This window comes from Eschrichtius robustus, chromosome 5, assembly GCF_028021215.1.
Source record: "Eschrichtius robustus isolate mEscRob2 chromosome 5, mEscRob2.pri, whole genome shotgun sequence".
Classification (NCBI taxonomy): domain Eukaryota; kingdom Metazoa; phylum Chordata; class Mammalia; order Artiodactyla; family Eschrichtiidae; genus Eschrichtius; species Eschrichtius robustus.
In genome coordinates, this window is record NC_090828.1 from 4,775,060 (window position 1) to 4,802,090 (window position 27,031).

A 27,031-nucleotide genomic window follows, 5' to 3' on the forward strand; every position below is an offset into this window, starting at 1 on the left:
AGCACACACACTCCCCACGCCCCTAGGCCTGGAGATCACAGCACAGTTTAAAGTCAGCTCAGATGACTTTTCTCCTGGACCTCCTGGAGCACCGCAAATCCCTCCAGTCTATGAACGCCACCGAGTCCTGGCATCCTCGGCTGGCCCTGAGAACATTCATTCACCAGTCACCGCAGACTTACGGTCATCACCTAGCCATCACTTCTTTTCTGTGAGGAAGCACTCAATGAATATTTGCTAAATTTAATTAATGAAACTCCCTGGGAGAATTACTAAAGCACAAAGGTATATTCAATTCTCAAACATGTTTATCTTTAGAGATGGACAGAACTTAGAAACCCCAAAGTTACCGCTGGAAATACGACGTAACCACATCACCTCACTGCAGGGATTTCACAGCAGTGACTCCACTTGTGAGAAAGAAAGACTCAAATGTCTCCAAAGTGTAAAGGTACGACGTGTATAATACTACACAGAACAGGAAGTTACATACTCCAGAGCTTAATTCAAATGTACAAGTTAGAAGGATAAAATACCCTTACATACACCGTCTTCACTTATGAAGATGAAATTATTATATAATATTTCCCAGTTAAAAAATTAACCTCCGTCTTTGTTTGTAATCATTCTAAATGGTTTCTAATTGTGATAGATGGAAAAACAACCAAACTTTTCTAATTCATGTATTAAAAATAGTATATATGCTCCTTTTACACGCAAACAGTAAAATGTATAAAGTTAATTTTTTCCCAACTTATTTTAATGTTTTCTGCATTCACACATTAAACTCAATCCGATTTCCAATCATTTTTCTTTTTCAGATCTAGATACCCTCCAAGGAAACTATATGTATGAAAAAATAGACATTAAAACATGAATTAATCTTTTAAGAATGCTCCTAGTGGACAACCCTGCAGATTTCTATATTAGTGTTAAATCAAAATTAAAAAACTGTAGAAGTGTATCATTTCTTCAGTCTGTAAGACAGTTGCCTGCGTGTATATTACACAGCATAACTTATATATAAAGAGCTCATAGCGCCAACCTGCTCGATTTTAAACAGATGTACTTTGTGCACATTTCTTGCCCACCCCCCCCGTCCCCTCCCCACAGAGCACCTAATAGGAAGGGCAGGGTTAATGACACCAGCTTCATTCTCTCAAGTGAACCGAAGGGGGCACCACAAATTCACTTTTTAGTGTTGATGAAATGAAGCCCACTGATTTTCCATGTTATTAGCGGTGGAAACCAACTTCTTACCCCTTGCATGTGGCCTGACCACAGACGGACACCTGGGTTTCCTTGTTGTCTGATCACCAGCAAAACAGATCCGTGCTGATGCTGGGAGACCTCTTCTCCCCCTTCACCTCTGCACACACCTGAGAAGTGAAGGCTGAGCCCACCACCCCGTGCCCCTGCTTCAGATGCTGGGATGCCCCCCACCTCCCCGAACAGCCGTGGAGACAGGATGGTCCATCCTGCCTCTGTGAAAGAGGCTTTCTCAGAAAACGTGCCATTTCACCACCTCTTAGGTACATTAAATATGCATGTGTACTAAAAAAATGGCTTATAATTGCTGTAAATGAAAAATGAGAAACGGAATGGCCTCAAAATAAATGCGTTTTTTACACTGGGTAACAATTAACATTAATGAGAAGCCACCAAAAGTTACGCCATACTTGGTTGATTAAATGTGTTAGAAATATATTTTAGAAAATAAAATACATTTGGTTACTATAAACTCACTTAGTGGGGGTCGGGGGGAGAGGGGAACCAATGGAGTAGATGCTTATCAAAGACATAAGAATAACAAAATTAAAGAATCCAAAATTCATAATTAGTGCTAACAGCCTAGCTTATGCCTATTAGAAGTGTATTAATTAAAGTGATATATTCATAAGGTTAGGAGCTTAATACATTTCTAAGAGAGGGAGAGGAATCCCCAAAGTGCAAAAACAAGCTTAAAAAATTAAGGAGCTTGAATTATCCATGTCTGCGGAGGAGCAATTTTTAATACAGATGTTTCTGTCTGGGGTAATCAGCTTCCCACTGGTTGCTGGGGCAGTTCCAGTGGTGGCTGTCATTAAGGTCATTTCTGGTTGTTGAACTGCCTGCAGAATGCCCCGTAACCACACGCCGTCCCGTGTCCCTACCTCGTGGAGTCCAGCGAGGGCTTCGTCCGCCCCTGGGTGCTCTCCTCCCAGATGCTGTTGGCCAGCTCATTCCCAATGGACGACATCACCTTGATAAGCTCAATGGGCCAGTCATCAAGGTCCAGAGATCGGACTCGAGAAAGGTGGGTGCCGAGATTCCGGTGGATCCCTGAGCACTCAATGCATATGAGGGCTCCCAAGTTCAAACTGGCCCAGTTGGGATCTGTGGGAAGAGGAAAAGGGCGCCATATGCAATGAGACCGTCACCACTCACCCCAACCGTCCTTAGGTCTCAGGAACAAAACGGCCAATCAGACTTCCCATGCAACAGTCCCTCCCTAGAATCACATGGCTTGAAAATGCTCCCTGGCCGGTACTTGGAACCGTCTTAGGCATCTCAAAAGATCTGACATGTTGGCGGCAACTTTCAAACAACTGGCTTTAACCAAAGCCTTGGAAACAACTGAAAGCATTGGTCTGGAGAGAAAGATGCACTTTTGGATACTTCCACAGCGGCACTCCCCTTGAGCAGGCAGACACACATGGAAACAAAATCAGGCATGACTTGGCGCCTACTGTGGATGGCAGCTGACAGTGGGAAAGAGAAGGTGTGCTGAGGGACAGCTGGGTCATTCCCAAAGCTACCAGGTCCCACGTGACCACCTCTGCAACCACGGGCACATCAAAGTTTTTAGCGACATGATGCGCACGTTTGCAAATTTCAAAGATGAAAGAAAGGTACACTACAATGAAAAAGTGTGATTATCAGTGATCTTATTTAAGGGCAACCACCAAAGCAACTCCCGTTTCTCCACCCTTCACTGCTGGCAAGATGGTGGACATGGTCCTTTGGTTAGGTTACTACCCAGGATGATCGACCCTCATTCTCGGAATAAATGGTAATGGGCTTTGGGCTGTGACACTGCACCAAGGGCACTGAATGAGTCCAGAGAACAGCACTGGGACCCCTGAGTGGGATCAGTCCCTGTGTGAAACTGGCTGACATCGTCAGAAGACTGGGGATTCAGACCCAGGGCTGGCTTCACGCTAGAATCACCAGCTGAATTGCAAAGACGGGGCTGACCTTGACAGTCAATGGCTTTCACCACCGACAGAAGCAAATAAGGCTTAACATCATCCAAGAATAATCAATATTTACTCCAGGTACACTTGAGGAGTCAACAGAAAACCAGGTAGCTGACATCGTATTTGTTTGGAATCACCCTGGAAATGCAAATGACCAGGAGTGGCCTTGTGCTCATTCAGCAGAAATCAGCCAGTCATTTACTTAATATCTAATACAAAGGCAGGAAGGTGGTGATAGAGACCTTGGTGGGGGGCACACAAGAAGAGGGGTCTGTGACCTCAGAGACTGTCTGGTTGGGAAGAGGAAGCAGATGCCCCTAATAATAATAATAATAATAATAATACATAAAAAACAAAACACCTTTGCCAACGTGTCATCTCTCATGTCCTTGACCTCAGCCCCTCGACCTTCCCCTTGTCCTCTGAGAAAACACAGCAGGGCAGCCAAGGGCTTAGTTTGAATCCTGCTACACGACTGGCTCTTATGATGACCTGGGATATATAACTTGACCCTTCAGACTCTTCATGTCACCCTGTAAGTGGGACACACTGTAGCAACAACTATTACAGTCACAAGAATGGAAAGAGACGGTGCATGGTGGCACTGGACACAGACCTGGCAGATAATGTGTTTAAGGAATGGGAGTTTAAGACCTCTTTTCTCTCCAGATTTGTCACACTTTGTCCCTGGATTCCTACTCAGGGTGGCCTCACTCTAAACAAACTGGCCCCGGAGCCTCCCCCAACCTCCCTCTTCCACCTGCCCTCCTCACCTGGGCACTCGCCCGCCCAACCCGGCTCTCAGGATGTTCTCTTGACCTCCAATTGGCCACACACCACGAAGCTCATGAGCCACGGAATCTTCCCGTTAAAACAATCTTGTAGATGATAGTGGAAACCACTGCAGACGTTTCTCCTAATGGAGGTTCCGATATGTCTCCGATTTTGTGCTTTTAAAGAACTTACTTTAAAACTTCCTGATAAAAACACACTTCAAATAACGACTTCTCTCTTCTAAAACTTCATGTCATGACACGTATTGAAAGTAACATTTAAAAATTCAAACAAAAGAAGACGCTTTAAAGAAGTCCCTCAAGGGCTTCCCTGGTGGCATAATGGTTAAAAATCCGCCTGCCAATGCAGGGGACACAGGTTCCATCCCTGGTCTGGGAAGATCCCACATGCCGCGGAGCAACAAAGTCCGTGCGCCACAACTACTGAAGCCTGTGCTCTAAAGCCTGCAAGCCACAACTACTGAGCCTGCGCTCTAGAGCCCAAGAGCCACAACTACTGAAGCCCACGCTCCTAGAGCCCGTGCTCCGCAACAAGAGAAGCCACCGCAATGAGAAGCCCGTGCACCGCAACGAAGAGTAGCCCCCGCTCGCCGCAACCAGAGAAAGCCCGTGCGCAATGAAGACCCAACACAGCCAACAATAAATAAATAAATTTTAAAAAAACTATTAAAAAAAAAAAAAAAAAAAAAAAAAAGAAGTCCCCCAAGATACCTGAAGAGGAGACCCCTTCTTTCACCCGGAGGCCGCAGACGTGGCCTTGCTGTCCTGCCCTCACCTGCCCTGCCAGCCAGTGGTCTCTCCCAGGTGGCTCTGCCCTTTTATCTGTGACAATCCTGAGTTCTTCCTGCTATGTCACACAAATCCTACCTGGCCAGCCTCCTACCTGAGCAGCAGATGCTCTTTTCCTGAACAAACCAGAGCCGTTCAGCTGTGCGTCCTGCTGCTTCCCTGACTCACAGTGACTCGCTCCCCACCTGCTCCAATCCTGCCCATTTCCTGCACAAGGTCTGCTCTGAGTTGCTGGGTGCCGCCAACGGCCTTTCTCCGTGGCCCCGGGCTTTGTGGCCACTGGGCTTCAGGCTCGGGATGCCAGGGCCACCTCACACCCTAGCCTGGTGCTGGCACCTTTCATTTTGTTTCAACTGGACTCAACAACAGCAAAAACATATGATTGGAAAAACTTTACTGAATGGGCCCAGCACTGTGCCAGGGCTGGAAGGTGAAGAATGAGAAGTAAGTCCTTCACTTCAAGGATATGAACTACAAAAGGACTTTCTCAAGGGGAACGTGGCATCATTCCCTGGACAGCGGAAAGCATGGAGGAAAACCGGGTTGCTCCAAGGCACGAAGCGTAATTATGAAGTCTGTCAGTTCAACCAAACGCTTTTAGTGTGTAGTGAATTCAAGATAAAATAAAAAGATACCATTTGATAGCAAAACCTAGAACATATGATTTCGAAATAAAGAAAACAAACCCCAGAAATCTCTGGGCAGGATTTAACCAACTGTATTCTATTTTTACGGAAAAAGCAAACAAACATATGATCGTCGATCAAGCCAAAGGTTGATTTCTGGATGTGGCACAGGATCTGGGCAGGTGGCCTAATCCCTAGCATCTGTGGTGTGACTGTGGCTCATGGGGATGCCTGAGGCATAAGCAAGACTTGTGATGAACCAGAATGGAAAAGAATACGAAGAAGAATATACACGGGTCTAGCTGAATCACTTTTCCGTACGGCAGAAATGCACACAACATTGTAAATCAACTACACTTTAATAAAATTAAAAAAAAAATCAAACAAACAAACAAAAAAGAATTACAGCGCCATCAGAGAGGCCTTTGTGTGAAGGGCACTGTGTTAGAATGAAGTCCAAACAAAAATATTTCAATTCCTTAACAGCCATTAAATCATGTGATAAACCTTCCACGCCCGATGACAGACGTGGGTTTGCTGCAATGCGCGCTGTGTCAGACCCCCCCATCCCCCTCTGCCGAGGGCCAAGGCCCGCCCCGTTCCCGGCTCACACTTACTTTGGGTCTCGCAGTCCACACAGTGGGAGTTCCCGCGGATGTTCCGTATCGACTGCAAGGCCATGGCCTCACTCTGGCTGGTCAGTCGGGACTGGCATACAGGGAGACATACAAATGCGAGATATGAGACCTCCGAGAAACAGGTATATATCTGCTAATGACGCCTGGGAAACACCAAACAGATCGTGAGCGAATATAACACGAGGGCAGTTTCAACAAGGGACTCCGCTTTAGATGTCTTTAGGATGGAGCCTAGCGGGTGGAGAACGGATCGGCGCCACCTGTTAAGACGCGTCAGATGAGAGACTCGTGCCCTAAGCCACATCTCGCGATTCCTCGTCAGGAGACCACACGTGCGTGTGGCTGGGGGTGTTTATGCTGCAACGTACACTTACTTGTCTTCTCTAAGCAAGTTAGAAGAACACAAAGCGGGGAAAAGAGGAACATAAAAATTATAAACTATCACGGCTAAGTTTTATTAACGTTGTGGTATCTATTCTTCTAGCCGTTTTAAAAAAAGCACATGTATACAGATAGATACGCTTAAAAAAAAAAGGCAGCATGGTATACGTTGCTTTGGAATCTGCCTTTTTAGCCTAATGACATAGTGTCATCTCTCAATGCCATCACGTAGTCCCTGGTATTATCTTATTTAATTTTATTTATTTCTGATGTGATAGATATGCAGAAGTTTTGTTTTTCTATGTGTTTAAATTTGATTTTGGAAGGTAGCTATTACATATGTTACTGATTTTCAGTCTTTCAGCACCAAGACCCCTTAGGAAAAGGGTCAGAGCAACTCTGGCATCATTTCAAATGGCTGCATAATATTCCACTTATGATAACTTAGTTACAAAGTTTTCTTTGATGGACATTTAGACTGTTTCCAATTTTTGTCTGCTATCAACAGTACTGTGAATATGCTTATTGCTAACTCTTTGCACAAATTCGTGATTATTGACTAAGGATGAATTCTTCAAAATAGGAGCGCCAGGTAAAAGGGTGTACGTGGTTTTAAGGCTTATGATGCATACATTTCATGTAATGGCTAAAGCCAAATAAATCCCAGAGGGCACTTAGAATAAGCTTGATTTTTGTGTAAAAATTATTCACGAATGGAACCATCTTATGTCAAATTATTTGCTGTGAAACAGTTGCTTACTACTTAATCATAAACTATAATTTATTAATTGCTACTGTCTGATTAGCATAATGCATCATTGGGGTTTTATTCCCTTTGGTTAGATGCCCAAGTATTCAAAGTGTGTTTAACAATTTCTATTGGCACCTGGAGTGTGTGTGTACACATACAGAGATGTGTCCGTCTGCCTCTGTCTACCTCTATAACCTCTAGGGCATATGTATGTATAGGTATGTCTACTATTGCTACCAATTCTTAATTATCCACGGGCAGCTAGAACACCTTACAGCCCATTCTCAGCTGAGGCTGTATTTTCCCCTCCAGCTATTTCTTGTGGATACTATTTCCATGCTGTACACCGTCACACCTGTTCACCAGGCGCCTAAGGTGCTCAGTGAGTCCTCCTCTCACGGAGAACTCTAGCCTTTGATGGCACACATCTATCGAGAGAAAAGGGGCAGCATTTTAAGGCTGGTGTTCGCATCAGGCCGAGGTGACGCCGTCTGTTTTCACAGAGTAGAGAGCTGGGAGGCATCTGGCAAGGGTGTGAAACAGAAAAGGCCAGTGCTGTCCCCCACCTTCCTGAATCCGATGACCTGGCATACATTCAGGGTCTGACTTGAGATACTGTGATTTTACACAAAATTTGGAGATGCGTTTGTCCGTTCAGCCACACATGCCCCCCCCCAATGCCTGTTCTGAAACCGAGTTCCTGCGCTTTGTAGGTGACAGGTGTCCTCAGTCCCCATCGACAGGAGATGCGGAAGCATCCTGAGTCTGCTTCAGAAGCCACGTCTGCAGCCGTGACTCAGTAAAGCCAAGGTGCTCAGAAATGAAAGGCCCTGATTCTCCCCACTGTGGGTATAAACCATCTTTAAAAAAGAGAGGCAAATTACATTATAATAATAATGACCGTGGTCTGGTTTACCCTGGTTAAAGAGGGTAATAAAATAAGACACTCCATCTTTTTGAAAGACAGACTCCCTTCTTAATGACAAAGCTGAACATAAATCATTGGCAGAAATTTCTTTAAATGGTTACAAATGAAATTGCAGGTTGGAAGGCAATGTCCTTTCTCCTGGTTTCTAGTTGTTCACAGTTGGAAAAATCAAAATGCTCTCCAAGACTTTAAAGTGTCCCAGAGAAGGGGTTAAAAATATCCAAGCATTAAAATAATGATCTTTGAAGGAATCTCTGATGGGAAAAGGGAAATGAGAAAAATGACCTTTGTATAAGGAATATCACTGGGCAGTAATTCAGAAAATGCAGGTTAAGGTCTGCTTTTCCTGGCTAAACAAGTGTAAAAGAATTAACTCTAACTGAATAAACCCCATACCTGGCTTTATCAACAGAATTTAAAAAATGGACATTTTATCTTCCCTACACTCTTTGCATGCTCGTATATGTGCATGCACTTTTCATCGAAGCCTGCACGAAGGGTCAGTTTTCTAACTTGACGTGGATTTGAACTTGAGACATTTATGAGACCGGAACAGTGCCTCCTCGTAAGTCTGCACTTCTTTTCCTGAGTGTGTTCAGCCTAAAGCAGAAATCAGTGTGGACACAGAAGCCACAAGGGTCCAAAAGATTCTATGATCTCCAATAAAAGGTCCATACTTTACATTTGGGATGAGCTGAGAGAGCAAAGATTTAAAATGGGATATTCTGCCATCCGAACTGTGGTTAAGCTAGGCTACTAATCTATGCTGCAGGACACATATCGACACAATGTTTTTTTTTTATCTTTTCAATTATTTTGCTTTTTGCTCAGAAAGATTTAAGAGTCTTGCCAATTGCACGTCTCACACGATGCTCTCCCCTCCCCCACCCATTTCCGTTTCAGGATCAGCCGCTCCTGATTTTGGTGGCGGGGCCTTGCCGGGGGTGGGGGGGGGGGGGGGTGGGGGGGGGCCGCGGTAGGCTGCTCCGGGTCTTACCTTATTCTTGCTGCTCTCACACGACTGTAAGCTGGCGAGGATCTGGCTCTCGATGGCCTGGACCCACGCGTCTCGCTCCTCGTAGGTGGTGGCTTCAAAGTTCCACGTCTGGCCAGTGAGGGACACAATGATAAACTCAAAGTTTTCTTCTTGTTCTGAAACACAGAGTGGTGGGGATGAAGAGTTTAGCTTTCATGAGATCACGGCCCCTCTGCCAGCCCTCGGTCATGAAAGTGCCTTTGGGTTCAATCGCGCCTGCATGGGGCCGAGGCACACACAGGACCGGCCGCCCCGCGGCGGAGATCTGAATCCGCAGACCTCCAAACACTCCAGATTTGGTTCCTAAAGCCAGCATGGCTTAGCTAGGTTTCAATCAATGCTCAGGGGATGAGGAAAAATGAAAATCAGCGTGTGATGTCAGTGTCTCTGTGCTGGGCACAGATGAAGCAACTCAGGGACGTAATATTGTAACTCGTGGCCGGCTGCTGAAATTGACAGTGGGATGAAAATCAAGTGAACGCTGCTCATCTCAGGGCACAATTTAATTTCTTTATAAGCACCTGTGCGCCAATCCACAGATACACCGCGGCAGAAAGGGAGGCCTGAGGACGTCTGTCCTTTTAGGGCAGAAGACCAGCTACAGCGGGGAAGGTTTTAGTCTGGAAGAGCGAGTGGAATTCCAGGCGATTTGAAGGGGCCACCGTGTACCAGGAAGAGGGGTCCTTACGTTCAAATCCTGCTCCGCCACTTGGCATGTTGGGAGTCTGGACAAGTTCTCAATCCGTGCTGGGTTCATTTCCTCACCCTTAAAATGGGAGGGGAAAGCTGCCTTCTTCACTGCGTTTTCCACTGGCTAAATGACGTGCACTAGCTCAGGCCCACGCTGGGCGTGGGCCACGGAACACCCTCCGTGAGCGCTGGTGTTTGTCCTCTGTCCTGATCTACCCTCCTGCCTCTGCCACGGAATGAAAGGCAGAGGAGGGGCCACGTGCAGACAACATAACCAGCCACAGGTAACCATGAAGACGTCTGGAGCTGGACTTTTGGGCACCGCCATGTCTCACGTGATCGGTCGTTTCCCATCACTTGTTGCTGAGCCAGCTGCATCATGAGCCCCTGGCGAGCAATTGTTACTAACAACGCGAATAACCTACTGCCCACCCAGCTGGCCTCTGCGTTAGTCAATTACCTCTGTCACCCACACTCGGCTTGCTCGCATCTGCACAAACCTCCACCTTCCACACTCTTGGCTCCTCTAGCCTGTGTCCCCAGCACTCCTCATGGCCCCTGACCTCTGGCCCCCGACCTCTGCAAGGCTCCGTGCTGCCGGGTTGGCCCCGCCCCTTCTCAAGGCCCTGCCTCACTGGGAGCCCTCGGGCCTCCTAGACAAGGGCGCTCCCTCAGTCTCCGAAGCAGCTGCAGTCATCTCCAGACGCCCTCTCCTCCTCCCCTTTCGTCTCAGAAGAGAAGCAGCTCCCACTACTGTGGCTGAGAGACCCTCCCACCTGACCCCACCGATCTGGGCAGGTGGGGACAGGATGCTTGTGTCTTTGTCAAGCACACCCAGGTCTGGGGAGCTGCTCCAACACCGACTGCCACCGAAACAGGGCCATGCCACCTTTTCGTGAAATCTTCATGTACCCTGATGACAACAGTATCGTGTTCTAGGTGACATCAGGATCGCTGCTCTTTCAGAATTCACCCTGCTGGCGGGCTGGGCCTCAATCTGTGGCACCTGTTCTGAACAGCATGTGAAGGAAGGTCAGGGACTCTCCTATCAGGGCGCCCAGCCTCAGGGGGTAACGTTTCTCCAACAAGAGGGTCCACGGCCCCCACCAGCTTCTCAAAGCTCTGTGACCCTCCCTGCAGCTGTTAAAAGCTCCTGGGACGGGGGTGCATCGTGGGGCTGTGGAAAAGCAGGCGTGGAGCGCAGGCCCACCCCCGGAAAGGGGCCAAGCAGGGCGTCACCTGGAGCGGACCCGGAACAGCCCAGGGAAGGGGCTGAACGAGATGGTCCCGGTCCCCAAAGTAGGAGAGAAGGGCAGCTGGGAGGCAACCGACACACGGAGACAGGAAAACTCTCTTTCAAGAACCAGAGAGGAATAAAGATTCATATAAAAAACTGAAAGAATCAAGAGCCCTTCCCTAAAGGAACTGGGAAAAGACACACTTCAGAAGATTCTACAAAGAAGGTTTGAACCAGATGGGTTAGGGAGCAAATGGATAGACATGTAAATACACCTAAATAAAAATTATATCAAATACTACTTTTCTTATCACGTCTAATTTGGGGAAGGTACAAAATACTAGAGAAATGAAAGTGGACATGGGGACCCTAGAGTCAAAACGCCCTAGGACTTTGCATTGTTCCATAGGGGAGTTAAGAACTATAGACTTTGGTAAACTAGGTACACATGAGAAAATACCAGGGTTAACCTCTATGAGAAAAGAAGTAGAATGTATAACTCCCTGACAAAGAAGAAGGAAAATTTAATTAAAAATATGATTAAAATCTTTTGTCAAACTAGGAATAGAAGGGAATCCTCTTTCCGCGGACAAAGAGTACGTATCCAAACCCATAGAACCATTATTCTTAAAGAGGAAATGTTAGAAGCAATCATTTCACACCAGTTCAAGGGCTCTGAAGGCCAAAAGGTTCACGGTACCAGCCCTTGTTCAGCCCTGCTGGCCGGTGCAGTGAAACAAAACAGGGAAGTGACAGATCCGGAGATTGGAAAGATAAAAGACACCAAACTGTCATTCACAGATTACAAGATTGCTTACAAAGGAAACCCCAAGGAATCTACAAATGTTGAGAAATAATAGTAGCAGTTAGTAAATGGGCAAGATTTAAGACCAATACCATGAAACGTTAATTGCATTTCTGTACATGAGGATCTAACAGAAATCACGTTTAAAATATATCTGTTTATAAATTCATTTCTCTCCATCTGTGAGGTAGGGAAGGAGAGATACAAAGAAATGTGAATAAGCCGAATGGTTCCCTAAAAATAACAACACAGAGGATGACTCGGAACCTGTAGTCTCTGGTAACAGGTGGTAAAGAGAAGACTCCACACTGTGTTTGAGGTGATGGATTAACCCAAGCACGTGAGTGGCCAGAGAGGTTTCATGCTTGTCTCTGGAAGGTGAAACCCTGGCTGGTCCACTAACAATAATGAAACACCAGTAAGGCTCAAAAGATCAAACAGATGCAGGACATCCCGTGCCCCCAGCCTGGTGGAGAGCAGCTCATGAGAAGAGGCTGGGATTGGAAAGGTGAGCCCCGTGAACACAACTGGATGACCCTGGAAAGCACAGCCATGTTTCACATCCTAATTAAGAACCAACTGTGCAAGCACTCCAAATTTGCTTCGTCTGAGACAGTCTCCTTTTGAGAGGGGGAGGCCAGTGGGGTGACTGTCAATCCGGAAAGGCACGCAATTATACGAATAATGAAGAGGGGAATCAGAACTTACAGTCCCAATACTTCGGTTACCAAGTCAGCTGCATCAATAAGCGGTGATGGCCGTGACTGTCTGTGTACGAGCTGTCTGCTTCTAAGGGCTGTGAAGCGTGCACATGTACTCAGGTACGTGTCGGGACTTGTGGTCAAGGCTCTTCACGCTATAGTAGCTCACTACGCAGTGAAACACTGACCAAGCGTTCTTGTGCGAAGTATTTATTGTTTTAACCGAAGGGCTTGGCCTAGCCCTGGAGAGGCAGGAGATGCTCTTCCAGTCTTGTCCACGCAGGGTCCGGCAATAGCTCCCGAACAGAAAGGCCTCTGATTGTGCCTCTGTTCCTGGGCTGGCCTCTCCCAGGTGCGCCGCACTGAGGGGCTCCTTGCTGAACCGTGGATGTGAACATCAGGGCTACCTGGAGGACAGGGGCCCAGCTCACCATGGAGAAGGCAGGGAGGAGGAGGGGGCGGAACCGCCCCCTAACACCGTTTCAGTTCAGAGGCAGCCCCACAGGGGTGCTACTCCAAGCCTTCTTCTGGATTTCAGGCCCTGGTGAAGATGTCTTTATAAGAGGCCGGTTAGCTAGCATTCCCCATTTCCTGAGTAAGGGATTAAAATCTGGGCATGGAGTTTAGTTGCAATCACTCTATACCACCAGCATCAGTGGAATCCAGCTGATGCTTAAGTTTTCACGTGTTTCCCCGGGTACTGTCTGTTGTATGCGGCTTTTGTTTTTTTTTTTTTTTCTTTTTGAGGGAGGGTAATATGTTAACACTTACAGATACAGTTAGAGTTTCAGAACTAAATTATACCTGCCTTATGACTTTCCTCTGCTTCCTAAGATCGAAAAAAAAAAAAAAAAGAACAAGGATTATAGAGAAGTTGCATTTTTAATCACGTTACATATGACTTCCATGAAGGACTACTACTTGTTTCTTTGTAATGAATCTACTGCATGGAATAATAAACATAAAAAAGAATACTACTGGGCTCCAAGTTCGTGTCAGAAAAAATGCTAAGGACTTCATAGGCATCATCTCATTTAGTTTGATTATTTTCCTCTCTTAAGGTGGCCAGCAGTGCTTTCTTTGTTTCTCAAAAATAAAACAGTAAAAAAGAAAGTTCTCCTAGGGTGTCCAGCAGGAGATGGATGGGTCTCCCCACTTCCCAGTGACTTTTTCTGTTATTTTCCCTCACTCCTGATGTCAGAAGAGCAAGGTGGCAGGGTCTTTTAAAGGTAGTTTCCCCAGAAATCCCTAACCAGCTTGTTGCTAATGTCGTTATTTATTTTTAACTGGTCACGTCTGGAGAATGCTAGGGGACATGATGCCATGGATGTGGCAGTCTAAGCTGGGGACATTCCAGCTTCCATCTTCCTGCGTATCTGGCTCTGTGGCCAGTGATTGGTCTGCATGGGAAGGAGGAACGGTCCCAGCTACACCAGGAAAATCAGAGCATGGGAGGCTCTTGGCCACTGATCTGTCCTAGTGGGGGGCACATCACCCAAATGTCCTACTCCAGGTTTTCTTATCTGAGCTGGGGTCGCAGAGCCCCTTCCCTCTTATCTTGGACTGAACAAGACACAGCTCACAAGTTATCCACGGGAAGGAAAACCTCTGCTATCTAGGCCAAAATCTGTGGACAGGTGAGAACACTGCTGACCAGTAGAGAGAAGCAGGGATGGGATGGACCTGATGCCTGCCAGGTTCCTGGGTCCCTGCAGCCAGCCCAGCTGCCTGTCCTACAGTTGGATTGGATAAATTAATCCATTCTCCCTCCTTTTTTCACCTAAATCCCTTTACATTTCTATCACTTCCAAATCCAGTTCTAACTAATCCAGTGGAGAAAAGATCTATCCCTGATGGGAGCCTCCAAGCTGCTGCCTGGTCATCTTCTTGAACCAACACCTGGTAAATCTCTAGATTTAATCTTGGCTTATATTTCTGTATCGTGGCACTGACTATGAACACTCATTAAGTAAACAGTACATCTGGGGACCTAAATATTACCCCTTCTTCTGTGTGGACAGGACATTCACAAGTTCCTCCTCATGTTCAAACAAGAATTTCTATCAGACGATACAGCCCTATTCAAACCACCAGTGGACCAGAAGGGTCCCATCACATCCTGAAGTGACACTGTGATGCTATTTTAGTATCAGCAACTAGATAAAAAAATGATAAAAATAATAACTGGCAGTGGGGGGCCAGTCAGTCAGAAAGACAGACGGAGCATTACTCTCCAGTGTTATCCTCACTTAAAACGTGAAGAATGAGAGCTCAGAAGGTGAGGACGGACAGTGGCTACGTTTCAAGTGGTTTCGGTTCACTGACACAAACCGACTCTTTGTGACAATTACAGCAGCTTATATTTAATTCATTCTGTAAAAATTAGAATTCAGGCTGTAGAAATTCCTGATGATAGCTACGTTACAGGAGGTTTCTTAGTTTTAGATACACAGGTGATCATCAAAATTCAATCCCCCAGACTCCCCCCATCATAAAAAATCAAAGCCCGCCACACCCAGAGCCCGAAAAGAAAGAACCGTGTTGTTTCCCAGTGTGACATTCCAGGGCTTAGTGGTTTAATAAAGTTCTGTGATTGGGCTCATAGGGATTTAAACAGTTTTCCGTGTTTAACGGTTAGCTGTGGAAAGGTCCACTATAATAGTATTTTAGCACCATGAACCTGTCGAAATCAACCTGCCCAATTATTCCAAACGACATTCATAACACCGGATATTACACTAATTGCGTCCAGTTTCTATGCAGACGAGGCCCCGTGGGGCTAATTTCACCTCCTTAGGGGCAAGCAACTCAGCCATCAGACTGATTTCACAAGGAATCCCTCCTCATTACACAAGTCCGGGCTGTCAAACTTTTTTTTTTTAAAGGTTAATGGGCCAATCGGTCATCAATTATTTTTGCGGAATCCTAGCAGGCAAAGGGTTAAAGGGCTAAACACAGCTGCAATTGATTTACATTTGGAAGTTGTTTTCAACAGGAGACATCTGACAAGGATGCCTTTTGGGGGAGCGGGTGGAATGGGAGAAAGACGGACAGATGCGTACCTCTGTCGTGAGGGGCAGGAGATTTGGGACCAGAACCATTGCCCTGTACTTCTGCAAAGGCCGAGAGGATCCGGACCCTTGTGCCCATCTGATGCACAACGGCTCAAAAATGCCTGCGAGATGCAGGTGTACTGTGTACGGTGATACTGAGATTTGTTTCTCTTCTGAATTTATAAGAACCCAAAGTGTCTGCAGAGGTCACTCATTCGACTTTCTTTGTTGGCTGGATGAGGAATCTGGGTCCGCGTTCCCCGGCTCCCCTGCAAACCTGGAACCCAGACCCTGATGCCCATTTCTGTCCACGAGGCTAAGTGTCCTTCCCGACATACTTAATGACAAACACATGATGAAAACCTGTTATTTAAATGGTGCGGAGATGACAGTGTCCAGCACGGAGGGGCCATGTGCCCACTGACAGAGGTGGCCAAAGGGTCCACCGGGCCCAGAGGCTTCTAGATGGTCACCATTTAAAAGTGATCTGACCATCAAATAGCCAAGGCTCGCAGGGAAATCGCTGTCCTCTCCACCTGTGACTTCTGTTGTCGCAGAATTGGGACTTTCGTTTTCGGGTACAGCACAGTACCCTGACGATGATGTTAACAGCAACTCAGACCACTGGTCAAGGGGCTTTTCCTCATTAACGAGTATTTGCAATGGGTTTCTCCCTGTTTCTGCCTGAATCTCCACATGCTCTTTTCTTCGTGTCCTTGGGGTCTTGGGCTCCCATTTTTGGGGTCCTCCCTCCCGCTTCTGGGGCCCTTCCCACTCTGCCATCTACTAACTGGGGCTGAGCTGCCCATTTCACCCTGCTGGTCTCAGCTCTGTGGTCCAAGGAGGCGCCAGCAAGGACTGGGACGACAAAGGCATGCTGTCCCTCCCTTTCTTTTGCCAGGGAAGACCTCCATCACTGACCCCAAAGAGCCTGATGAAGCCTCAGAATCCTTCCTAGCCCAGTTCTCCAGGTAGCCACTATCAATTCATCTAAGTTGGAAACCGAGATGGAATGTGTTTGCTATTCTGCCCCCTCCCCAGGTCCCCCACTATCTACACCCTTCGAGATCACGCCAGGCTTGGTCAAACACAGCCCCAGGCTTTTATGCTAATTTTGAAGAGTCCTACAATTTGTAAAATACTTCAATATTTCTGCTTTCAAAGCATATATTAAGTAGGCATGTGGTTTAGATATTTTGCCCAATTACGATGAAAACGACACACGTTTAAGATTTCAGCCCCAAACCCACCACAATACTGAAAGTCAGTTTTTATTCATTTTCAATTTTTCCTCCCATTTTTGTAAGAAAAGATAAATGTGAAGGATTTGCTCCAGGACCGTGCAGAACCAAGACCTATGGCAAAAAAATAATAAGTTAAAAAAATGCCCTCTTCCACTTGAGTTGTTCATTTTTAACAAAAAGAAAAAAAAAAAATCATTATTTTTTGGTCTTTATAAACACACACCGGTCATGGTTCTTGGGTAAATATTTTTGCAAGCTCTCAACTTGGTAAATATCTTTGTTTAGCCCAGAGTCCAACGGAGGTGTTGTACTGTGGCTTAATTTAGGACGAGAGTAGAATTAATTTTGTGAAGAAGCAAGACCCCAGAGGGAGGTCACAGAGTTAGGACTGTTTACTGCTAAATGTTATCACAGGAAGATCCTCATGAAACACAGAGAAGTTCTGGTTTTCCAAACACATTAGACAGAGGTGGGAGGGCAGCCGGAGAACTAGGCAGCACGAAAGCTGCTGCTTCCAGACCACAGGGGGCCACGTGCTCCCTTAAATTAAGAAGAGTGTCTAAAATAAAACCCCTGAAAAAAATAAAATGATTGGATCCCAAACTGAAAACCTCTCAGGAGGCAGAAGACGATGTGTTAACATGTTTTCTGGCACCTGCTCAGGCCCAGGCACCCCGGGAAAGCTCAAGGCCCAAGCTTTTGGTTCAGAAAGAGAAAAACTAGAGGCCGTTGTTGTAATTTACCTGGTTGCTCTATATGCTTACCATTTGTTACTCATTCTTACATTCATTAATCACTTTTCAGAGGTCCCCTGCTCTCCTAATCACAGGGACATGGGGCCCAGGGCCCTTCCTCTGCTCAGAGCCTGGGGTGGGAATGGGGAGACTTGGACTGGCAGGCTCCAGAACCTTCCACGCTGCCCCCACCCCCAGCTCTTCTCTCTCGGTTGCGGCTCAGCGCGTGGATGACTGTCAATCTCATCATTCTTTTAAGAGTTGAGGGCTGGAGAGATCAGCAACCTTGCATCTCTCCCCAGAAAGTCAGTCCTGGAGCTGTAGTGCTCAAAGCGTTTCCTAAATCTGAATTTATCTGCATGAGATCTTAACCCGTGCCATCCATGGTTGACGAGTGCTGGCTTCGGCCGATCCTGCCCTGCCTGCGTGGACACAGTCCACAGGCCTAAAACCTGTGTGCTCCACGCAGCATGTTCTTGGAGATGGTTTTCCATGACGTAAGCATTTGTGACAGTTTCACAGCAACCACCGCGGTCACCTTCGCCGTGTGCCCAGCTCCCTGGTAAGGGCTTCGTCTGCCTCTCTCAATTTCTTCTTCAATTGTCATTCGAGGTAGGTTTTACGGTCGGTCTCCGTTTTGGAGAAAGAAAACTAAGCAGGGGAGGAGAGACCCAGCAACCCCAGTAATTCACACAGCTCGGAAGTGGCAGAGCTGGGATCGGATACAGGCATACCGGACTCAAAAACCCAATTTCCACATCTGACGGTTCTTTGGAGTATGAGAGTAAATGCAACTGGGAAGGGTAGTGAAAAAAGTCCGGGAAAAAGAAGTTTGATTTTTAAAATCCCGTCTTACGTGTTCAGGGGCAACGTTTCCTGCCGAATCTCTGCTCCTCACTACGTAAATGATGCTCAAGCATCTGAATCTTCTTTGCCATGGAGACTCTCTGGCACTCCTGACACTAGGAGCAGTGGTAGTGGTGACGGTGGGCACCGTGTTACCTGCCTCTGGATAGATGACCTCACTGACTGTCCCCAGTTTACAGATGGGGAAACTGAGGTAGAGAGCGGGCACAGGAATGACCCCAAGGTTAGAGCTAAGAAGTGGGGACGTGAGAACCAGACCAGTACCATCTGCTCAAGAGTCTGGGCTTGAAACCACTGTGCACACCGCCGCTCACAAACCCAAGGTCGCACGGCTTCTCATCAGGAACCAGGGTTTGACTGCAAGTATGTGAATGACTTAGGGTGAAGAAGAGCCCAGCCCGAGCGTGGAAGGCGGCCTCAAGACGGTGGCCCCGCACAGGCTTGCAGGCACACGGGGCTTGGGGAAAGCTGCTGGGGTCTGGGGTGGGCACTGGATTCGAGTCCTTCAGAAGGACAGCATGACTCGTCACACCAGCGCAGGCCTTCTTCCTCCACCGCGGTGACAGCCATCTGCTGGGCGTCATGGTCCCGACGGGGGTGTGTGCTCCACGTTCATTGCCGAGCCGTCATCCGGGCTTCAGCTGCAGCTCTGACCCGAATACCTAGCCCACATGCCATGGTCTCCACGTGCCAGAGTGCCTTCCCGGGGCTCCTGACTGCTCCCTCTGTGCCTTGGTTTCTCCTTTTGTAAAAGATCAAGGACACGACCTCCCTTAGGGGTTACTGGGGAGCCACACGACAGGATGCCAGAAGTCTGAGTACTCAGCCCTGCAGCCCGTCATGACCCCGAGACCCCTGAATCCAATGTAGTCTCGCACTCCACTAAACCCGCAGGGCGCCCAGGGCCTCGCTGGAACTTCTCCCTCACTCTGCATCAGGATTTCTGCCTGGCCCCCCCGGCCTGACTGTCAGCCCGTCCCCTCCATCTGCCCGGGGCCCAGCATTGGGTACCCACACTGGGCAGGCTGGTCACCGTCTCAGGAGGGAGGATGTGAGCATCACCTGCAATGGACTGGAACGAGGTGGACGTCTCAGATCTGTGACTGCGGACACCGGGGGGAGGAGGGAGCATCACGGAGTCAGGCCTCAGATCTGTGACTGTGGACACCGGGGGGAGGTGAGAGCATCACAGAGTCAGGCCGGCCGTGGGAAAGGCCTGCTCTCATCTGCTCACACGGAAGGGATGGTCTTGGCCATCTGGTGGAGGAAGGGGGTGCCAGCCCTGACCTGGGCCCGAGGGACGAACCACGCCCACCACGTGTGTTCTCCAAAGGGAGACTCGTGTTTCTCCATGGTGCGGCCTATTTGGAAACACTGTGTCCGGCACCTCTGAGTTCATCCATCTGGGCCACCACGCCGCGGCAGGGGACCCCAAACAGGCTTCACAGGCCTGTCTCTGGGGCAAGTTCCAGATCCAGGGACATGGACCCTACGAGCAGGGCTGAGTTGGGACTCTGGGCTATACTGAACCCGGCTGGTACTTGGGTGACGCGGCCTGTTGGATGCATACAACGTGGGTGGGCCTGACACCCCAGGAAACGCCCCTCATTCCTCAATACATCTCTTCTTTACCCATTTACGCTTCATCACACGCCTTCTTCTGCAGGAGCAAGGAGAGCTGAAACGGCCCGGAAGAGTCCACGGTTGGCGCACCTCACAGTGGGCGATGGTCTGCCCTGTCCCCAGCAGTGCAGGGAAGGGGAGGCCTGAGGACACCCGCACAGAGGCCGCGTGATCCCTCCCGGGTGACGCTGCGCACAGACCACCCAGCCAGCCGCGCTGCCACGCGTCCTTCTGCACAACGCCCACCTTCTGCTCAGGTCCTGGAAAAATGTTTCCAGTGGAGTCGATCATTCCCAAGTCCAGCCTCATCCACCTGATATGAGATACATTCTCCTCGTGGCTTAGGAGGCAGCTACGAATTGGAGAATCACAGCATAAATAAACTTTCCATCGCAGTCTGCAGGCTTCCGAGATGGAAAAGTTAAAGTTGCACTCTTGTGGAAGGAACTTAAATTTCACCAACCCTGGGAAAGAGCTGAATTGTTATAAAGTAACAAAGATTTTAAAATTAGGGCAATACAGTACATACAAATGAGGTTTCCAGCTCGGTTTCAGAGAGAATTAGCCCTGATGGACAAAAAAAAGTGGAAGAGAACATATTTTTGTTTGTTTTCTGATCCTGTCTATGCGCTTCCCTCATTAGTTCTGCTTAATTAGTTTTTATCCACTCCTGACATCCATCTTTGACCATTTCCATGAGCACCCAGGAGTAGGTCCCGGAGTTGAGAGATCTGGGCAGGTGTCCTGTCTCCAGAAGATGCCAGCTCCTCGTCCTGCAGAATATCACTTGACTTGTCGAAACTCCAACTTCCCATCTGTAACGAAGTACCTACCTGGCAGTGAAGATTCAATGAGATAATGCAGCGCAGGGGCCAGAACACCGAACGTAAGAATAAAAGGGCTTTGGAGCAAGACCATCAGGTTCGTTTCTTGGTCCCACCTGTCTTTCACCAGCCTGACTCCTCGGGCGAGTCCCGTAACATCTGGGCTGTTCTCTCTAGATCTGGACTGAGGGGCGTGGACACGCTCCCCGGACAGGGCCTGGCGCACAGTGGGCACCCTCCCCTCTCCTCCTCAAGTTTTAACTTCCTCTATAAGAAACTCTGCTGTCAACAATATTTTGTGGGTACCTCTGAACAGATTACTCAAGTGAACCCGTTTAAAAACTAGGCCATTTGGGGATGGGTATCTTTAGTGGAATACTCAAGGCCTCAGGTTACGACAAAAGTTAGAATGTTCGGGATATGAATTTTCATAAAGGATGATTTTATAGACAGAGAAGATGTGGTGACATCATATAGCAAAAGACCGGAAATCAGAAAGGCATTCTGATAATTTATCTTATATAATTATATGAATTCAGGACTACTATATTGAAAGCTGTATGAAATGAGACTGGATGCAGACAGATACTAATCTTGAAAGAAACCTGAAGTAAATGAAGAATGGTCATGTCGCTTAATTGAAGATTCATAAATGTAATCAAATGCTGAACAGAAATGAAAGAAAATGTGAAGGAGACTAGTCATCATTTACTCCAATATCTTCAGGACTGCCTTGCGTAGCTATTGGCCATTGACTAGGGACCCTGAGTGGGTAGTGTTATCCGTTATTTACAGATTTCAGAGAGCAGACAGCATCATGGTCCCTCCCCACCCAGGAGCTCTGGGCAGGGCAGTGCTGCAGGTTACCTGGTTGGTCAAGGCTGAGAAGTTCCCACTTCTGCAAACTATCACACCTGTCGCGAGACACCTCCCCGCCAGCGTCTCCAGGAAGACCCCCATCAGCAAGTCTCGGGGGGGCCGTCTGCCTGCCTCCTCCTGACCACCCCCCAGCTTTGTATATAACCACAGGTAAAACCAGACCTCACAAATATTTTTTAAAGGCCGAAAGTCAATAAACACATTTGTTGTGATAAATGCACACACATACAAAAGAAAAACATATCTGATAAGGACACAGGGAAGAGAAATGATTATGTACTCTAAGTTGAAACACTAACATTAAAAAATAGTGAATGAGAATATTTAATACCCTTTAAAAGACAACAAGACATAACACTGCATGTGACTGTTTCTAAAAGTCTGTTCTTTTTCTCTCTCATTTTGTCTCTCTTGAACGAATGCTTTGAAAGAAGATACCAGGGGGTCAAGTTCCATTGGTACCTTAACAGACGACAGTTTCCCCTTGAGGAATGAAAAAAAAATTATGATTAAAAACAGGTCTTTAACAAGCCATCGTGAAAATGTAGTTTTGTTTTCCGCATTCTTTTTTTTTTTTCTTCTGGCTGAGAGCAGGGCTTTCGGTGGCGAGACAGGAGTAATTGTGAAAGGAAGGAAAAAAGGATGGTGATATAAATCAGCAAAGGTTAATGATTGGGACGTGAAGAGGGGGACTTGTTTACAGAAATAGTGTGCAATTTAAAATTTACAAGAGATTTAATGCCACTGCTTGGCAATCGCTAAAATCAACAGCCCAGAAAACAGTGACATTAAGAAAAATATTACAGTTATAATCATCCCCAAATAAGTCAATTAGTGTTAGGGCACGAGCTTGCGATTACTTGACCCATTTGGCTTGCACTTAAGTGAAAAAAAATGTCCCCCTATTATCCCGAGATCACTGGATTGTAACCTATTTTGCATCACACGTATTGTACGCCAGCCTCCCTTACAAGGGCTTGGGCTGATGGGGGTGGTTTTCCTTTGCCTGGCATCAAAATAATTCTGACCCTTGACATTTGTAATCATAAAAAAAAAGGGCAATTTATAATTGTGTTGTTTCAAATGAAGGCAGGGGGGAAAAATTCAATCTGCTATTATACAAAAGCAATGACGGCTGTCTTCAGTGAAAAAAGCAACGCAAGTCAATTTGTGAACTTTGGCACCAGACGACCTTTAGAAACACAACAATATACTGAATTTACAAGCAATAGCAGGCCATGCAAATGACCCGGGCCTGGCTGCCTCTGTGTTAGAGCTGCAGAGAGCATTATGGAGAATGTTTCCACAAAACAAATTAAGACTGTTACTTAAATGTCACGGCACACTATTGTATTTGGCTACAGATCATTACACCTGATACTAACACTTTTAAAAACTGTAATAACTTGGGAAATATTACATTGAGTGCCCACATGTATAAAGGAAAAGAGAAAAGAGAAGAAAATAGGTTTGTGAAGTAATTTAAACATCACTACTCTACGACTGCAAGGGAAAGGTCAAAATTTAAGTAAGCTGAAAGGAACATGAATGGGAAAATAAAACACACAAACAAAAAGATGGAAAGACCACAGGAATGACTGTGCAAACACAATCAGGGTGCATGCGGCTTTGGGCGAATCGCATTTCCAGTTCTGCGCTGGAGAGGCGGAGAGGCAGGGAGGCAGGGAGGCTGGGAGGACCCGGCGTGGAGGGGGAAGGGGCCGAGGGGCGGCGTTACCTTCGGTGTTGGTGCTGCTGTTGTGGATATTTCGCAGGCTACCAACACGGTTTAGTTTCCATGCTTTGCGTTTGGCTGCATCCCGAGAGCAGAGAGGGGAGGGGGGGAACAAGAGAGAAAACAAAAAGGAAAAGAAACAGATGAAAAGGGGAGAAAAGAAATGTCCAAGTAGCACGTGACATCACCTCCGGCCTCCCGGCTGGGCCTCACCACCCCAAAGCGCAGAGAAACTCAGGAAGGGCAGAGGAAGGCCAAAAAAGCATCCTTAGCTTTGCAAAGAACCCAACAAACGCCCAGGCGAGGAAGCCCATGCACCCCTTTTGCCCTGCTGGGTTCCACACGTGGCTACTCAAGACAGTGCACAAAGCTGGTCTTTTCCCTGGGGGCTGGGAGCATCTTTTGAAGGAGCTACGAGGCCGGTCGCCATAAGCCCTCTGATTTGGCAAAACACTGGGAGCATGTCAAATCAAAAGGGACTCTAGTGATTAGCCGTTCCTGTGTATGCTACAGATGGCAGGTGTGCAACGCCCAGAGCTGTTAAAAAATGAAGTATTTTCTCCCCAGACGTAGTTTGATCTAGATAGGAACCTACGCTAGCAAAACTCGACTACCATCTTGCTGTGGCTGAAGGGTGGTCCATTCTCCTTCCTATGGCGAGGAGGCTGGAGGCTCTGAATGGAGGAAGCCAAAGGGCACGGGCCTCCTGAAGCTCTCAGCTCACTGAAGAAAGCATCCGAGAGAAAAAGACAGACACCAGGTTACCCACAGAGCAGCCCTGGGTTCAGAAGTGAAGTGCGCGACAAGTTTAACACGGGCATGACATGCCCACGGCTCACACTGCGTGCTGTGACTAACGGGGGTGAGATGCCCCCTTCCCACCTCTGCGGACACTCTTCTTCACAGACCCATCCTCACCTCCTCACCGCCTCCACCCTCCCAACCCCCGACTCAGGAATGCAGACACCTGTGGCCAAGAGGCTGACTCCTGCCAGCCCTTCAGAGGAGACATATGGTAAAAAGCAAAGAGTTAAACAGGGTTTTGAGGAGCAAGTCTTCAGGCTAATGTGGCGAAAGATCCAGCCACAGATCCAAGGGCTGGATGGACGGCGTGGTCGGTGACAGCCACGGTCACCCACGCTCCTGAAGAAGGGGCGTAATTGGACCATCTGTCTCTTCTGACTTCCACAGCCGGGAAGAGAAACTCGTCAAACCTTGCACGCGGCTTTCATTGGATAACCATTTGTTTAATGCAGGTAAGAAGCGCTCACCTGGTGAGGCAGGTGTGTGCATTTCCGCAGGTGTGTCTGAAGCTCACCGCAGAAAGCTAGGCTGACCCACTCGGTCACAGACTGACCAGAAAACGAGGCATGCACTGGCCAGTGGCCAGCTCTCTCACCCCAAAGCATTCCTGGCTTAGGACAGATTGGCTGTTCTTGCCTTTGGTAGCATTAAGGCCAAAGGACTCAACGTCAACTAGTACGGTGGAGGCTCTGGGGGGTGCCAAGTTCTGGGGGCCACAGAATGACCGGGGTGAGGACCAGGTCTTCTCAAGGAGTTCTGCTGCTGAAGCGAATCTCAAGCACTTTGGTGCACACTGGATTGCTTTGGCGTGACAATATAAGATACAGGTGAGAAACAGGAACACTGAAGGGAACCAACGCAATTCCGAAACGGTACTGTATAATCAGGAGGCAAAGTTTATGTTACTGAGAGTACGAACTAGTTGTGAGTTAGCTGTCACCTGATTCAAAATGAGAAAAAGTGAAGCTATAACTAAACAGCTAACGATGACCTTGTGGCTTGAAAACCCAAATAATTTACTAAAAAATGTCTTGGGAATTTGGGGTTAGCAGATGCAAACTATTATATATAGCACAGATAAACAACAAGGTCCTACTGTATAGCACAGGGAACTATATTCAATAACCTGTGATAAACCATAATGGAAAAGAATATGAAAAAGAACGTATATATATGTGTAACTGAATCACTTTGCTGTACAGCAGAAATTAACACAACATTGTGTAAGTCAACTATATTTCAATAAAATAAATTAAAAAAAAAACAAAAAAAAGAAATGTCATCTCTAACCTAGTAAGGTTGGTGACTGAGACCCTTCTACAGCATATGCGTCTAAATTTAGTTTTCCATCAGTGGAGAAGTTTCCCTTATCTCTACATCCTTAAGGTATCTTATCTATAAGGTATCGTCCCAGGTAACACCACACATGGCAAGGGGAGCTTCAGGTACACCCACTATTACAAAGGTCATTTGAGACAAAGGAAACCGGTCACAGTTTTCGAGTGTTTACTTTGGAAATGTTCAGTGGATATTTACCGGGTTCCTCCTATAACTGAGACATTCACAGAATTAAGTGTGTGTTTAATTATTTCAACAGCCCGAGCTCTGGTGTCTTGGCCCACGTTTCTCAAGTTCCAGAAAGTCGTAGCCACAGAGGCTGCACTCCTCAGTGGAAAAACTTACCTCTTTCTAAAGCATTTACATATAAATAGGCAGAATCTGGGCTGGGCACCTCTGTGCAAGGGAGGGGAGCTCTGGTGCAGAAAACCTCTTTCCTGCCTGCTTTCCGCCTTACATTTTTCATACCCCAGTCTCCCATTACCATATGGATATATAAGCAGGAAGTGAACTTGCAGCCTGGTTTTCTATTAACCTATTGATGAAATAATCAATTTTAATGTGTAAAATGTCATGCCTTTTTCTTCCTCTTAAACAAATGGACTTTTTCTGGCTGATACCAAGGTCCTGAGACGTGCATTTGTCTCCTGGGGCATTGATTGCTCTAAGTCCACTTGTTTAGAAGCTTCTCAACAGGAAAATACAATCATATTATCATCAATAAAATCTCTGGTTATGTGCAATGCTGCTGCCTGGATTCACCGCTAAAGGAAACGAAGACACGGCACCAAACGGACCCAGGAATTATCCAACCTGCTGCCGCGGGCTGGATGCCTAGCTCCACCGACCAGCACACACCATGGCCATCGTGCTGGCAGCACCCCCTGACCGCAGGCCTTTGGAATAGACGGTGATTCTTTTTTTTAAAACAAACTTTATTTTTTAGAGAAGTTTCAGGTTCACAGCAAAATTGGATGAAAAATACTGAGAGTTGCCATATACCGGCTGTCCACCCCTCACTCAGCCCACACAACCTCCCCCAATATCAACATCCCACACCAGAGTGGTACATTTCTTAGAATAAATGAACCTACACTGACGCATCATTATTTCCCAAAGTCCATAGTTTACATGAGGGTTCGCTGTTGGTGTTATACTTTCTATGGATTTGAACAAATGTACAGTGACATGTATTCACCATTATAGTATCATACAGAAGAGTTTCACTGCCCTAAAAATCTTCTGTGGTCTGGCAACCATTGATCTTTTCATTAGTTTTGCCTTTTCCAGAATGTCATATGGTTGCAATCATACA

General features: G+C 47.1%; 1 protein-coding gene across 2 annotated transcripts in view; it reads right to left on the reverse strand.

Annotated features, from left to right (window-relative positions):
• AGAP1 (ArfGAP with GTPase domain, ankyrin repeat and PH domain 1) overlaps window positions 1-27,031 on the reverse strand; it is a 543,380-nt gene that overhangs the window by 61,601 nt on the left and 454,748 nt on the right. For both annotated transcript variants that reach the window (XM_068544179.1, XM_068544178.1), the window contains 3 exons: window positions 9,144-9,298; window positions 6,066-6,156; window positions 2,154-2,376 (listed from right to left, as the gene is read on the reverse strand). In XM_068544179.1, coding sequence (XP_068400280.1) covers window positions 2,154-2,376; window positions 6,066-6,156; window positions 9,144-9,298 — 469 coding nt within the window. The remainder of the gene's footprint in view (window positions 1-2,153; window positions 2,377-6,065; window positions 6,157-9,143; window positions 9,299-27,031) is intronic.